The following is a 13,755-nucleotide window of genomic DNA, read 5'->3' on the forward strand; positions in this document are numbered from 1 at the left end:
ACTCTTGACTCATATTATATGCACATACAAGTATACATGCATATACGTACAAATGTGCATAACTAAGTTTGTCTAGGAGAGATCTTATGATAAAAACAAAGGGGCTCTCTTTCTCTTATATTTTTAGGACCTGATGCATACAAATATTATTTACTTTTATGGCTCATTTAGTACTATTTAGTGTGAAATATGGCAAATCCTTATCTATTCACATTCTTAGTAAGAGCAAGTTCGAACTTAAACATATACTGGTTTCTATGAAAGACACTTGCTCATATTTATCAAAGTAATAAACATCTCTTACAAGTGTTGAGCTTATGTTAAACTTAATGAGCTTAATACAGAAAATGCATGCTATGAAATTAGCCAATCATATATGAACAATGTAAAAGATTTATCAGCAAAATTTTATTCTGCAATACTACTTTTTGTGATTATGAGGATATAATTTGGTCTGGGAAAAAAACGGTTTTTCTTTTTAGAAATGAACAACGCTTTGCTGTACACGGCCATTATCTACAGTACAATGAGAGAATGAAGATGACTTCTCAACTGTGAGTGGCTATGAGAAATCCAGGGAAATTAACGTCATGTATGCCAAACATTTTTCAGTTTTCTTGATATTAACTGAAAGCTCAATGCCCAGATGAAAAGAGCCATATCGTAACTTTGCTACAATTACTGCTGCTGCAATAAAACTACAACATATGCAAAAATGTATAATTGAAAAGATGTGTTTTAAATGGAGGAGAAAAGATACCCTATAATTTACTTAAAAGCTACCTCAAAACATTTTTCCTGATCAAACCTGTGACTGCTTCATTTTTCCCCTGCCTCCTTCAAAGGTTCTTAAAATGTATCAGTCAGGTTTCTTCCATGTAATTCCATGAGCTCTGTCCCATGATGTCCCATGTGGATGAGCTGCGTGAACCCTGTAGTTACTCCAATAAATGGAACATAAAACCACTTAATTTATTGCCAGAGGGCGGTAGTTGAGGATTCTACTTTGTGCGTGCATGGAAACCCACAGGTGTTCTACTTAGCATAGATACATTTTTCTTTCTCCTAAAATAAATAGAAGGAGGCAAAACACTTGAGCGAGAACAAATAAGACAACAGCACAAGTTGTGGAGGAAAAACCTGATGTTTACCAACAGTTCTCGGGGAGGGGAGGCATTAATACTTAAATGATGCAGTCCATCACATGGATCTGTAAGGTGTCCATGTCAGGAAGAACTTCTCCGCATTTGGGGCAAGAGTGAATCGGAATACTCGGTGGTTGCTGTTGCCGCCAGCTCCTGTCCTCAGCTCCTAGGAATAAGCAGGAAATGAAATGTTCCATGAGCTCCTTCTTGCAAGCACCTCGACTCGATTTTAAAACATGATTAATGTGAACATCTGTTAAACTTTATAAGCAACACCCAGTGGGATACAGAAGTTTGGGTCTGTAATGGAAGTTATCACTGTGTGCAGACACATCTTCACAAGTAGCACTTGCTTCCCTGTAATCTCAGGATTTAAACCATATTTTGAGATCAAGGTCTTTGAAAATACATAGTTTCCGTTCTAAGTGCAGGATGATACATGTCCAGTAAAAACTAGAACAGGTGAGAGAAGCGATAGGGATGGAGCCTATATTGCTTGTTAATAAGAGCTGTATTAATTGCTAGTAAGAATAAGCTTTCATACTTAGGCAAAACAATGAAATCATTTTCTCTGCCTCTAAGCTGTCAACTAAGAGCTGCAGCCAGTATTGACCTCGGTCAGCTAAAAGTTAGCTGTTAGCCCAGCTAAACATGGAATGTTAAAACAAAGACTAAATTCTCAAGGTAGTTTAAAGTTAAGGGAACCCTATATTAATTATCAAGTACACAAAAGAGTTATAGCCCACAGCCTCCATACTTTAAAGACAAGTTTTCAACATAATAAATAACTTCTAAGCTGGGCATGGTGGCACATGCTTCTAATCCCAGCATTCGGGAGGCTGAGACAGGAGAATCGTGGTTTGAGGACAGCTTCAGCTACTTAGGCCCTTTGCAACTCAGTGAGACCCTGTTTCAAAATAAAGAATAAAAACTAGGGCAGGGGGTGTAGAATGCCCCTTGGTTTCATCCCCAGTACTGCAAAACAAAAACAAAAATAACTTCTAGCAGACAGAGACAAAAAAAGGCTAAAAACTCAAGGACATGGGTGGATGGTACAAGCCTTCCCCAAAGTGAGCACCTACCATGACCTTGTTAGCCAAGTAACACTTCTTGGTCATAAACCTAACAAGAAAGGCTTGCACCACGGATATGACTGGTTCACCTGTGCCTTCATTGGGTCAAGGGAGGCAAAAAGACAATTGGCTAAGCAGGATGGGAGGAAGGAGATGACGAATCCTTATAAAAACTGTTTTGTGTTCAAAACCTTCAGTGTCTTTCAAGGCACTCCACTGTCTCCCTCTGATGCAGTGCTTTGATGGTCTCTCCCTTCTTTCTACCTTTATAATAATAAATTTGCTTGAGCTTGCAGAAGTATAGTTCTGGATATTTTTTCTAAACTAGCTAAGAACATGAACCCTTTTAGACATCTCAAACTGTTACAAGAAGGATAAGGATATAAGCAGAAGCGGGAGAGACTGGAGGAGGAATCAGGTGCCGGGGAACAGTCTCCTGTAACTCAGAAGCAGGTGGCGCTCATGTGCTCAGCGGATCCTGTGAGCCCTCCGGGGGCAAGGGGCTCTGCCGTGCGGACGCTGAGGCGAGCACCAGCGAGAAGTGGCGGTGGGTGCGGTGAGCATAGTGTTAGTGCTGGGGATTCGGTGGGAATAAAAGGAGGGTCTGTGCCTGCGGCCTCGGTCTAGAAACCCTCCTGCACTAGGCCAGCTGCCCCTGAGGGCAGCCCCAGAAGGAGCAGGAGTTACCCAGGCAGAGCCAGTGAGGAGACATAACTAAACCACAGGTTCTGCCATCTCCCCCAAGTTTGGAGTTAAGCGGAGGCTGAAGCCTAGTCAGAATGTTCAGAATAAGCTCTGACTCTGGGTAGGCCCTACATCAATACTAACTGACTTGTCTTCTGCCTCCTAGGAATCTGTCTGACCTGACTCTTGGACCAGAGCAAAAGCATTGTGGTTTTTCAGAATCTCTGCCTAGAGTTGGTTCAGCCCCCAAACTTCACTTGGAGATTTTATTAAAGGTAACTTTTTTTTCCTACTGGGGATTGAACCTAGGGGCATTCTGCCTCTGAGCTACACCAGCAGGCCTTTTTACTTTTTATTTTGAAACAAGATCTCACAAAGTTGCTGAGGCTGGCCTTGAACCTGTGATCCTTCTGTCTCTGCCTCCCAAGTGAGGATCACAGGTGTGCACTACCACACCCAGCTTGAAAATAATCTGCTTTTTTTTGCTTTAAAGTACATTATTTGAATTTAATAATATGCACAACTGCTAGAAATAGTTGTGTTCCACAAACTAAAAGAGTTTTTTTTTTCTTTTTTGCAGTGCCAGGAATTGAACCCATGGCCTCGTGCTTGCCAGGCAAGCACTCGATTACTGAGCTTTACCTCCAGCCCAAGAAGCATTCTGAATAGGCATAGTCATCATAAAGCATGATTTCTGAAGCAGGGGACTTTCTAATTGTCCCATTGCTTGAGATTAGGGGTCCACAAACATTTTCTGTAAAGAGAAAAAAATATATAGGCTCTGCAAGTCATAAAATTTCTGCCACTGTGGCATGAAAACAGCCACAGATGATACGACTTACAAAAACCAATAAAACTTTATAAAAACAGCGACAGGCCAAGTTTTGCTGTGGGCTGTGGTGTGCGAAACCCCGTTCCAGGAGACATCCAGAGACACCAGCGCCATTGACTCTCCACCGAATGTTGCTGCTTGGACCTGGGCTCTTCTTTTTGTCCTGGAGCAGGTTGCAAGACCCACGCAGAGAGAGGCTGCACTGCCCTCTGCTCCTGCCTCCCCACTCTAAAAGGATGTAGCTTCGCAAGGCCAGCCCATCACGCTGACTTCCCTGGCCCTTTTACGAAGTCCTTATCTAAATCCTGGCCCCAGGCTTTCCTCCACTCACTGGGCCTTAGCGTTTCCACACTCTTATTACTTACCTGCTGTTTTGCACCGTGGATTCATCTTTTTACGTGCACATCCTGCCTCCCGCCAGGGCTCGCCCGTGCCTACGTGCCTACACCTTTCTCTTCCCTGTCCCTCTGCCGAGCGCCTGGCACACAGCGGCCAGATGGCTGCTGCTGACCACACTGAGGGCGCTATCAGGAGAGATGGTTGTTTACAGCGGCTTTGGGAGGAAACTAAGAAATCTCCAGCCAGTCCTCTGGAATGTCCACATAGCAATGAGTACTGAAATGGAACTGCAGTTTTATCAGCAGCAAGGGAACAGTACTAACAGAGTGAACTATTACGTCTTGGGGAATTTTTCTGAATACATTTTGTTTTTCCCCTCATCAATGGGGATGGAACCCAGGGGCATTCTGAGCTACACTCTCAGCCTATTTTTATTCTTTATTTTATTTATTTATTTATTTATTTATTTTTTGCGGGTCTGGGGATGGAACCCAGGGGCATTTGACCTCCGGGCTACACCCCCTGCCCTATTTTTTATTCTTTATTTTGAAACCGGGTCTCACTGAGTTGCAGAGGGCCTCACTAAGTAGCTGAGGCTGTCCGCGAACCGCGATCCTCCAGGTCTCAGCCTCCCGAATGCTGGGATTACATATTCTTTATTTTAAAACAGGGTCTCACAAAGTTGCGAAGGGCCTAAGTAGCTGAGGCTGGCCATGAACCTGCAATCCTCCTGTCTCAGCCTCCCAAGAACCAGGATTCCAAGTGTGTGCCACCACACCTAGCTCCTAATTTTTTTTTTTTTTTTTTTGCGGTACTGGGTATGGAACCCAGGGGCATTCTCCCTCTGAGCTACAACCCCAGCCCTAGTTTTTATTCTTTTATTTTGAAACAGGGTTTCACTGAGTTGCAAAGGGCCTCACTAAGTAGCTGAGGCTGTCCGCGAACCACGATCCTCCCGTGTCAGCCTCCCGAATGCTGGGATTACAAGCATGCGCCATCTCACCTGGCTCTAAATACATTTTTTTGTCTTCCATTTTTCTCCTTTCTCTACTTACTAAAGTTCTCTTGGAGGGAGGAAGAGAGGTCAGAGTAAATAGTAGAGACAGTGATTCAGGTTAAAAATAAGCACAGTATTATTCCTGGGGCATATGCAGAAGAGGTAGCAGGTGGCCCAACATAAACATTAGCCTTGGACATTTTTCAGCATCAGTGGTAAAGCTGTGGTTTTCTCTGAAAGCTGCATCCCCATAGAGAGTGATGCGGACCTTTTTCTCTAACCTGATCTTAAATATCCTAATACCTGTATACCTGATTTCTTGCTTTATTTATTTCCTTATCTTTTTGCAGTATGGGGGAATCAGACCCAAGGGCCCTCTACCCCTGATCTACATCCCCAGCCTTATTTGTTTGTTTGTTTGTTTGTTTATTTAGCGGTACTGGGGATTGAGCATAGGGGCGTTCTACATCCAAGCTACACCCTCAATCCTACTTTTTATTTTTATTTTGAAACAGGGTCTCATAGGTTGATGAGAGTCTCACTACTTGCTGATGCTGTCCTCAAATTTGTGATCCTCCAATCTCAGGCCTCCAAGTACTGGGATTACAAACTTGTGCCACCTCTACACTCTGCCCATCCCTTTTTTTTTTTTTTTTTTGCGATAGGGTCACACAAAGTTGCCCAAGCTGGCCTTAAACTTGGGATCCTCTGTCCCACCCTCCCCACGTTCCTGGGACTACAGGCATGTACCTTTGCCCCAGCTATATGCCCTATAAGACTGTCTTGGGTCTAAAGGTCAGTTTCTTGCATCTAGATTTATTTACTTATTTATGTATTTATTTCCTTCCATCCTTCTTTCTCCTCACCCGCCCTTTGGTTTTTAAATGCTTTACCAGTTAAGGAACCAGTTTTCTGTGATACTTAGGATGGCATCTAACTAAAGGTGGCATAAACCTGTAATCCCAGTATTGGGAGGCTGAGATAAGAGGGCACAGATCTGAGAAAAGCCTCAGCATCTTACTGAGCCTCATAGCAACCGAGCAAGATCCTGTCTTACAACAAAAAGTAAAAGGGGCTTAGAGTATAATTCAAAGGTAGAATGCCTCTGGGTTCAATTCCCAGTAAAAAACGACAACAATTAAAAAAAAAGGTGTCCTAAATCTAAACTCTTCTTAGTGATAATGGTATTAGCTTTTATTTGAGTTTTATTATTTTCATGTCTAGAATCAAGGACAGTATTTTCATTTCAGTGATTTGATATATATATATATATATATATATATATATATATATATATAGGTACTAGGAGTGGAACCCAGAGGCTTTCTACCTCCCTGCTATCCTCCCAGACCTATTTTATATTTTATTTGGAAACAGGGTCTCACTAAGTAGCTGAGGCTGACTTCGAACCTGCGCGATCCTCCTGTCTCAGCCTCCCAAGCGCGGGGATTACAAGCGTGCGCCACCACGCCCGCCTTTCAGTGATTTCTTATAAATTACAGAACATTAGTACAGTACTTAGACCCTGTTTCAAAATACAAAGGGCTGGGGGTGTAGCTTAAAGGTAGAATGCCCCTGTGTTCAGTCCCCCACACCAAAAAAAAAAAAAAAAAAAAAAAAAAAAAAGTGTGTTCACAGTTCCCCGGAAAGAGACCACAAGAAGACAGGGAAATGCAAAAGGGAAGGGCACCTGCATGCGGACACCAGGATGAGGTGGGGGGATGATGCAGTGGGTGACGGGTGGAGACTTGAGTACTGAGGAAGTAAGACTGAGGGTGCTGTATTTTTCGTAGCTTGATTTGGAATCCGTTCTATAGAATGCAGTGGAGTTTTTGTTCAAGCATTTTCTTTGTGGGATACTGTTACCCCCTAAAACCTCGACACACGGGACTCACCTCTCGGAAGGAGGTGAGCCTGCTGGTCTGGGCCGCTCGCTCTCGCCCCGTGCCGGCTCTGCATTTCCATCAAGGACTGCCTACGGGGAGGAAAGCAGCACTGTGTGATGTTCTACAACCCCACAGGACGACACCCAGCAGGCAGTCGGCAGAAGTGTGAGCAGAAGAGTCGAACTGCAACGTCGAGGCTCAAAAAAACCAGGATCTGAGCCCAATTTGATGTTTAAATATTACTGGACACTATGTAATAGGAGTAAATATGATTTAAAAAAATCAACTAGGAAATAAAACTGTTAACTGATAGGAGAATGGATTAGGAAACAATGGCATATTTGTACATCAAGATATGACACAGAAATTAAGTACAATGAATTCAATCTGCATGTGTTCAGAGTCCAGAATCACAGTGTTGTATAAATCAAGTCGCAGGGCAATGTCTACATGCCTGCTCTGTGACAGGTACAGAGAAATCAATATATTATCTTCTTTTAAGATACTATATAAAGGTGTGTGTGCGGATGGATTTGTGTGTAAAAGTATAATACTGATGGGGAGGCTGCCCACCCAATCCTTGTTCTATGAGGTAAGGGGAAAGGGATACAATGAGAGATGGCGAAGGAAAGGACACTTCACCTTTTCTGTAACTTTGTTTCCTTCTTTAAGCAGATAAATGTTAACTATCAATTCAGAATTGTACACATATTGCTGAAGGTTACTTTATTCTCAGTATTTTTCTATATTTTAAAACGTTCTCCAAATGACATATCAGAAGTAGTTTTAGAAGGATTTCCTTTTAAAACATACTTGAAAGTTTCAAGTGTTAGGAATATTTCATTTGGGGCAGTGGTGGGTAGAACGGGGGACACACTGGAGTTATGTCTTCACAGCTTATCTCAAAGCAAAGACCTCAAGCAGGTTGCCACACGTCTGCCAGGTTGTTGGGAGCTTCCCACGTGCAGGACACGCCAAGCCTTCCCTGCGGCTCCCCTAGTCTGAGGCCGTCCCTTCTGCCTCTCCCGCTGCCACACGCTACGCCTTCCTCTTGCTTCCCCTTACCTGCCTTCATCCTCAAAAACATTGTTCTCTTTCAGCAAGATTGCCAGCTGCAGGGCCAGTTGCTCCTTTTCTTCATGAATCTTCTCTCTTGCTGCTCTTTCAGCATGGAAATCAGAACAGTAAACTTCCATCTGTTAGAGGAAAACCGTAAAGAAGTCACTACTGAGATGAGCGTGGACTTTGCAGCTCACCTGCTGACGAGGTCAGGAGACAGTGCTGCGCCTTTGACAGGCTTCTGATTGACAAGTACATATTTCTGCTAGCAACTGGTACACTAACCTGACTCCAGCGACATTCACAGGGTAAAGCTGTGTGTACACGCGTGCTTTAAATAACCAGAAACCTGCAGTTGCACGGATACAGGTGGTTTAAGGCATGCGTGTAGCATTGATTTGAGAAAATACTTTAGCCCTGTCTTTAAAAAAATAATACTTGGGGCTGGATATGGTGGCACATGTCTATAATCCTTGTATTTGGGAGGCTGAAATAAAGTCAGCTTCAGCAACTCAGCGAGGCCCTCAGCAACCTAAGTGAGACAAACAGATAAACAAACAAACCATCCAGATAAAACAGGGCCGCAGGTGTAGCTCAGAGGTCGAACTTTCCTGGGTTCAATCCCTAGTACCACCCCTCCCCCAACATACACTAATATTTGGGATTAACTTAATACACTAACTGCTTTATCTACTTTGCCAGACATATTTAAGAATGCCGATCTTAACCTATATATATATTTTAAATATTAATAAGCCAGGCATGGTGGTGCAATCCCAGTACTTGGGAGGCTGAGACAGGAGGACTGCAGCTTTAAGAATAGCCTCAGCAAATAATGAGACCCTCGGCAACCTAGCGAGACCCTGCTTCAAAATAGGAATCAAATAGGGCTGGCAGTATAGCTCAGAAGCAGAGTGCCCCTGGATTCAATCCTCAGTGCCACACACACACACTAAGAATGAACAGAGGCTGCTAACTGAATTCTAAATATGTGTGAATTCTCTATGTTGGGTACTTATTTCACCTTATCAAAAATCCCGGGGTTTAGAATCTTTATCCTCATCATACAAATAAGTTCAATAGCTCTTAGTCTGGGGAAAATCTGCCAAACTGGCATTTGAATCCAAAGTACAGTCCATTTACCATGGACTCGTTTATTTGCCAAAGGATGGCCCCTGTGGCCACCGGCCTCCAAGGTGGCTCCGTAGCCTTCGCCTCTTGGACCCACACCCTCTGTGTCCCCACCACGCGCAGGGCCAGCTGTGTGGCACCAGGTGTTAGAAGTCACGGCGTTGGCTTCTGAAGCGAGCCCAGAGAGACGCCGGCTCCTGCGGTCCTCTGGATCCCTTGCTCTTCCTCTGGATCCCTTGCTCTGGGGAGGCCACGCCGTGCCTTTGCTCCGGTAACTCATGGTATTGCATTCTTGTCTCTACTGTAGCTACATTTTTTTTTTTTTTGCTACATTTTGTACACAGATGTTTGTCTTGGAGGATACTCAGTTCATTCACTTGGCAACTCTCTTTGAGCACCTATCATGGGTCAGATCTTGTTCCCCCTGGTAGGCATACAGGACTAGACAGAACAAAGACCCTGCTTTTATGCTTTCAAACAAACAACTAATAATAATTTAAAAAAAGTAAAGCTGGGCATGGTGGTGCACGCCTGTAATCCCAGTCCTTAAGAGGCTGAGGCAGGAGGATCGAAGGTTCAAAGCCAGCTTCAGCAACTTAGTGAGGCTCTTGGCAATCTAGTGAGACCCTGTTTCCAAATAAATAAAATCAGGCTGGGGGTGTAGCAGAGAGAGGCAGAATGCTCCTAGATTCAATTCCTAGAACCCAAAATAAATAAATAAAAGAAGGATTTTTACTAAATGATACCAAGTCAACTGAATATTCAAATTGGAAAAATATGAATTTATCTTATTTCATACATGAAAGCCAAGTTTAGATGGTCTGTAGATGTGTGTGTGTGTGTGTGTGTGTGTGTGTGTGTGTGTGTGTGTGTGGTGCTGGGGATTGAACCCAGCTACACCCCCAGCTCTATATTTTGAAACAGGGTCTCACTAAGTTGCGGAGGCCTCACTAAGTGGCCGAGGCTGGGTGAACCTGCGATCCTCCTGTCTCAGCCTCCTAAGTACTGGGATTACAAGCATGCGCCACCACGCCTGGCTGATGGTCTGTAGATCTTAATGTAAAAGGTAAAACAAAAAAGTTTTTAGAAGACAACACAGGAAAATATATTTATGGCTTTGGAGTAGTAAAGCTTTTCAAATAGGACATAACAGGCTTTAATCCTAAGTGGAAAGTCTGAGGACGACCTTAAAGTTAAGACCTTTTTTTTGAGTGTGAACATTGGTATGATCACTTTGGAAAACCGTTAAGCTCTTAAGCTGCGTAACACGCACGGCCTACGAGCCAGCGACTCCACTCTCGGGCGACTCGCCAGCAGGAAGGAGCACACGCGTAAACAGAGACAGACACGGAAGTGTCACAGCGACGTGGATCATAGTGTCACAGACTGGGACCAGCTCCTCTGCCCATCCATTGTAGAACAGATAAATAAATGTCTGCGCGCTCTCTCGCAGGCACGTGCACACTCACACACGTTGAACACCACTGTTTGCACTTGAGACCCTCGCCAGGTCTGAACCCCGCTCAGCCCAGCTTCGAGCATCTTGCCTGCGTCCTGAGGACGGCCATGGTCTCCAGGTCCTCCTCCTGCCTGGCGATGGTCTGCTTCATCTCGTCCATCTGCAACTGCTTGGACGCCAGGGCCCTCTCCGCCAGCTCCAGTTTTTCATGGAGTTCCTGCAGCACCGCCCTGTCCACTTTTTCTGACTGCAAAAGACAATTTTATTTTAGAAATGCCTGTGAAACAACATAGCCTATTTTGGTAAAATATTAGATAAAGGTTTACTTTTTAAGAATGATTGGCTCTGGAGCCGGGCGTGGTGGCGCATGTTTGGAATCCCAGCATTTGGGAGGTTGAACAGGAGGACTGCGGTTTGGAGGAAAGCCTCAGCCACTTAGTGAGGCCCTTTGCAGCTCAGTGAGACCCTGTTTCAAAATAAAGAATAAAAAATAGGGCTGAGGGTGTAGCTCGGAGATAGAATGTCCTTGGGTTCCATCCCCAGTACCGCCAAAAGAAGAAAAAAAGATTAGCTCTAAACTACTTATTTAGAATAATTATATTCATTTAATTTTTGCCTTGCAAATAATGGTTTCCTGACTAAAAAAAATTAGAGACAACACTGAAACAGGGATATAATAACAAACTCCAACCTTGATGAGATTGTGACTCACTGATATTGTTATTTTTCCACACGTTACTCTTTCTTTGTAAAATCAATGGAAAATAATTTGTGTGTGTGTGGTACTGGGGATGGAACCCAAGGGCATTCTAACTCCACACAACACCTCTAGCCCTATTTTTTATTATTTATTTTGAAACAGGGTCTCACTGAGTTGCAGAGGGCCTCACTAAGTAGCTGAGGCTGTCCGCAAACCGTGATCCCCGTATCAGCCTCCCTAATGCTGGGATTGCAAGCGTGCGCCATCATGCTTGGCTTGAAAAGAAACATGTTTAAAAATAAAATCTATTAGGTCCTAAAGAAGGCAAAAACATTGTATTTTAAAAAAGAAAAAAAAAACCAATGGGTATATTTATAAGAATATAAAATTTTAAGATTCTTTCTAATTCAAAGCTTCCATAGAGCCAGGCAAGGTGACACATACTTGCAATCCCAGCACTTGGGAGGCTGAGACCAAAGACTGCGGTTTATGGACTGTCTCAGCTACTTAGTGAGGCCCTTTGCAACTTAGTGAGACCCTGTTTCAAAATAAAGAATAAAAAATAGGGCAGGGGTTGTAGCTCAGAGGTAGAATGTCCCCAGGTTCCATCTCTATTAACCCCCCCTACACAGTTTCCATTGTCTATAAATGACCACACCATGCTGGGCATTATTACTAATTTAATTGCACAGGCCTGAGTCTGGGGTCCCTTGTTCCCTGCCGGCAGGCAGCTGGCCTTGCACGGTCCTGTGCAGCAGATGGTGCCGCCATCTCAGCCAGCTGCCCTACTGCGCACTGTGTTGCTAGGGGCCGTGCTCTTGTCTCTCCTACATACCGATCCCGAGATCCTGGGAGATACTAAAAGCTGACTTCCTGATTGTGGGACTGTAAGGCACATTATATATAAAAGTTATAAATATTCTGACACAAGAAATCAATTATAAACCATAACTTGAACTGAGAGTTAAGGCCTCAGGCAACATTTTAAAATATACAGAATGTTTCAAATATATTTTTTTCTGTGAATACCTCTTTCCTTGTGAGTGCCTCAATCGTTTTCAAGGCATTGTTGTGTTCTTGGAGAAGCCTGTTGTGCGTTGAGTGCAGGATGGCCAGCTTGGCCCTGTGGAGAACACATTGGCACATGGGACCTGGGGGAATGTTTCACAGAGCGCCATAACCTCGCCTCCCGGTCATTCTCTGAGCACTCAAGTTGCAACATCTCCTCGCCTACCTTTATCATTCCATCACCTACTAGCATTTTACTCTCAAAGAAAAACAAGAAAAAACAAGATCGAATGCAAATAACTTTCAAAATTTTGTCACAAAGAAACTTTACAATTTTATCCCTGTGAAGACTCTCCTAACATTCTTTCAAATAGGTTAGAAGAAAGCTGCCGGGCGTGGTGGCGCACGCTTGTAATCCCAGCATTCGGGAGGCTGAGACCTGGAGAATCACGGTTCGCAGACAGCCTTGGCTACTTAGTGAGGCCCTCTGCAACTCAGTGAGACCCGGTTTCAAAATAAAAAGAATAAAAACTAGGGCAGGGGGTGTAGCTTGGAGGTCGAATGCTCCTGGGTTCCACCCCCAAACCCGCAAAAAAAAAAAAAAAAAAAAAAAAAAGAAGAAAGCTGATGAATTAATTCTCGGCTCCTAATTTCCGCCTGGACTGGAAAGTCGCCCTTCTGGCTGGGTGGGAGCCTCCGGGCCGCGCACTCACCTTTCGTCCTCCGTCTTAGCCTGCTCCATTTTGATTTCCGACTGCATGCTTTCCACCTGCAGCTCCAGCTTCTTGTTGGCATACACCAGCTCTTGCTTCTCGCTCAGCTCTGACGGGGTTGCAGAATTTTTCCTCTCGAGGGCCTGGCACCTAAGAAAGATGGCGACTTCATGAAGATCCACGATGCCCTTTCACTTCTTAGTGAAAGAACCCCAAGGGTAGGGAAGTACAAAGAGCTTCAATAGCTGATTAAAATAACGGATTGAAATGGACATTTTCCAAAATAAACCTCATGCAACATTTTTATGCTCTTTCCAACTTTCTTTTAGGTTTCTTCGCATCAGTGTTGTCAGCCTAAGCCAGTCACAGCAGAGCTGGCTAGCCGCGCACACAGGGCTCACACAGGCCCAGGGAAAGTTCTCTGGTCCCCATTTTCTCAGATTAAGATGAGAATTCTTGCTTACACATTAACCTGTATATTAATGTTTTCTGAATACATATTCTACTTAGGTCTCTGTTTTTTGTTTTGTTTTGTTTTGTTTTGCAGTACTGGGGATGGTACCCAGGGGCATTCGACCTCTGAGCTACACCCCCAAACCTATTTTTTATTCTTTATTTTGAAATAGGGTCTCACTAAGTTGCAGAGGGCCTAAGTAGCTGAGGCTGTCTGCAAATCGTAATCCTCCTGTCTCAGCCTTCCGAACGCAGGGATTACAAGTGTGCGCCACA

At 43.9% G+C, this 13,755-nt stretch overlaps 1 protein-coding gene across 2 annotated transcripts in view; it reads right to left on the minus strand.

The window, feature by feature from the left end:
• Window positions 1–1,183: 1,183 nt before the first annotated feature.
• OPTN (optineurin) overlaps window positions 1,184–13,755 on the minus strand; it is a gene marked incomplete at its 3' end in the record, with an annotated part of 39,575 nt that continues 27,003 nt past the window's right edge. For both annotated transcript variants that reach the window (XM_080717148.1, XM_080717147.1), the window contains exons 8-13: window positions 13,027–13,176; window positions 12,335–12,428; window positions 10,694–10,852; window positions 8,022–8,152; window positions 6,966–7,045; window positions 1,184–1,311 (exon numbers count right to left, since the gene is read on the minus strand). In XM_080717148.1, the coding sequence (XP_080573274.1) occupies window positions 1,184–1,311; window positions 6,966–7,045; window positions 8,022–8,152; window positions 10,694–10,852; window positions 12,335–12,428; window positions 13,027–13,176 (742 nt within the window). The remainder of the gene's footprint in view (window positions 1,312–6,965; window positions 7,046–8,021; window positions 8,153–10,693; window positions 10,853–12,334; window positions 12,429–13,026; window positions 13,177–13,755) is intronic.

The sequence above is a fragment of the Muscardinus avellanarius genome (genome assembly GCF_963383645.1).
Source record: "Muscardinus avellanarius genome assembly, chromosome: 20".
NCBI lineage: Eukaryota > Metazoa > Chordata > Mammalia > Rodentia > Gliridae > Muscardinus > Muscardinus avellanarius.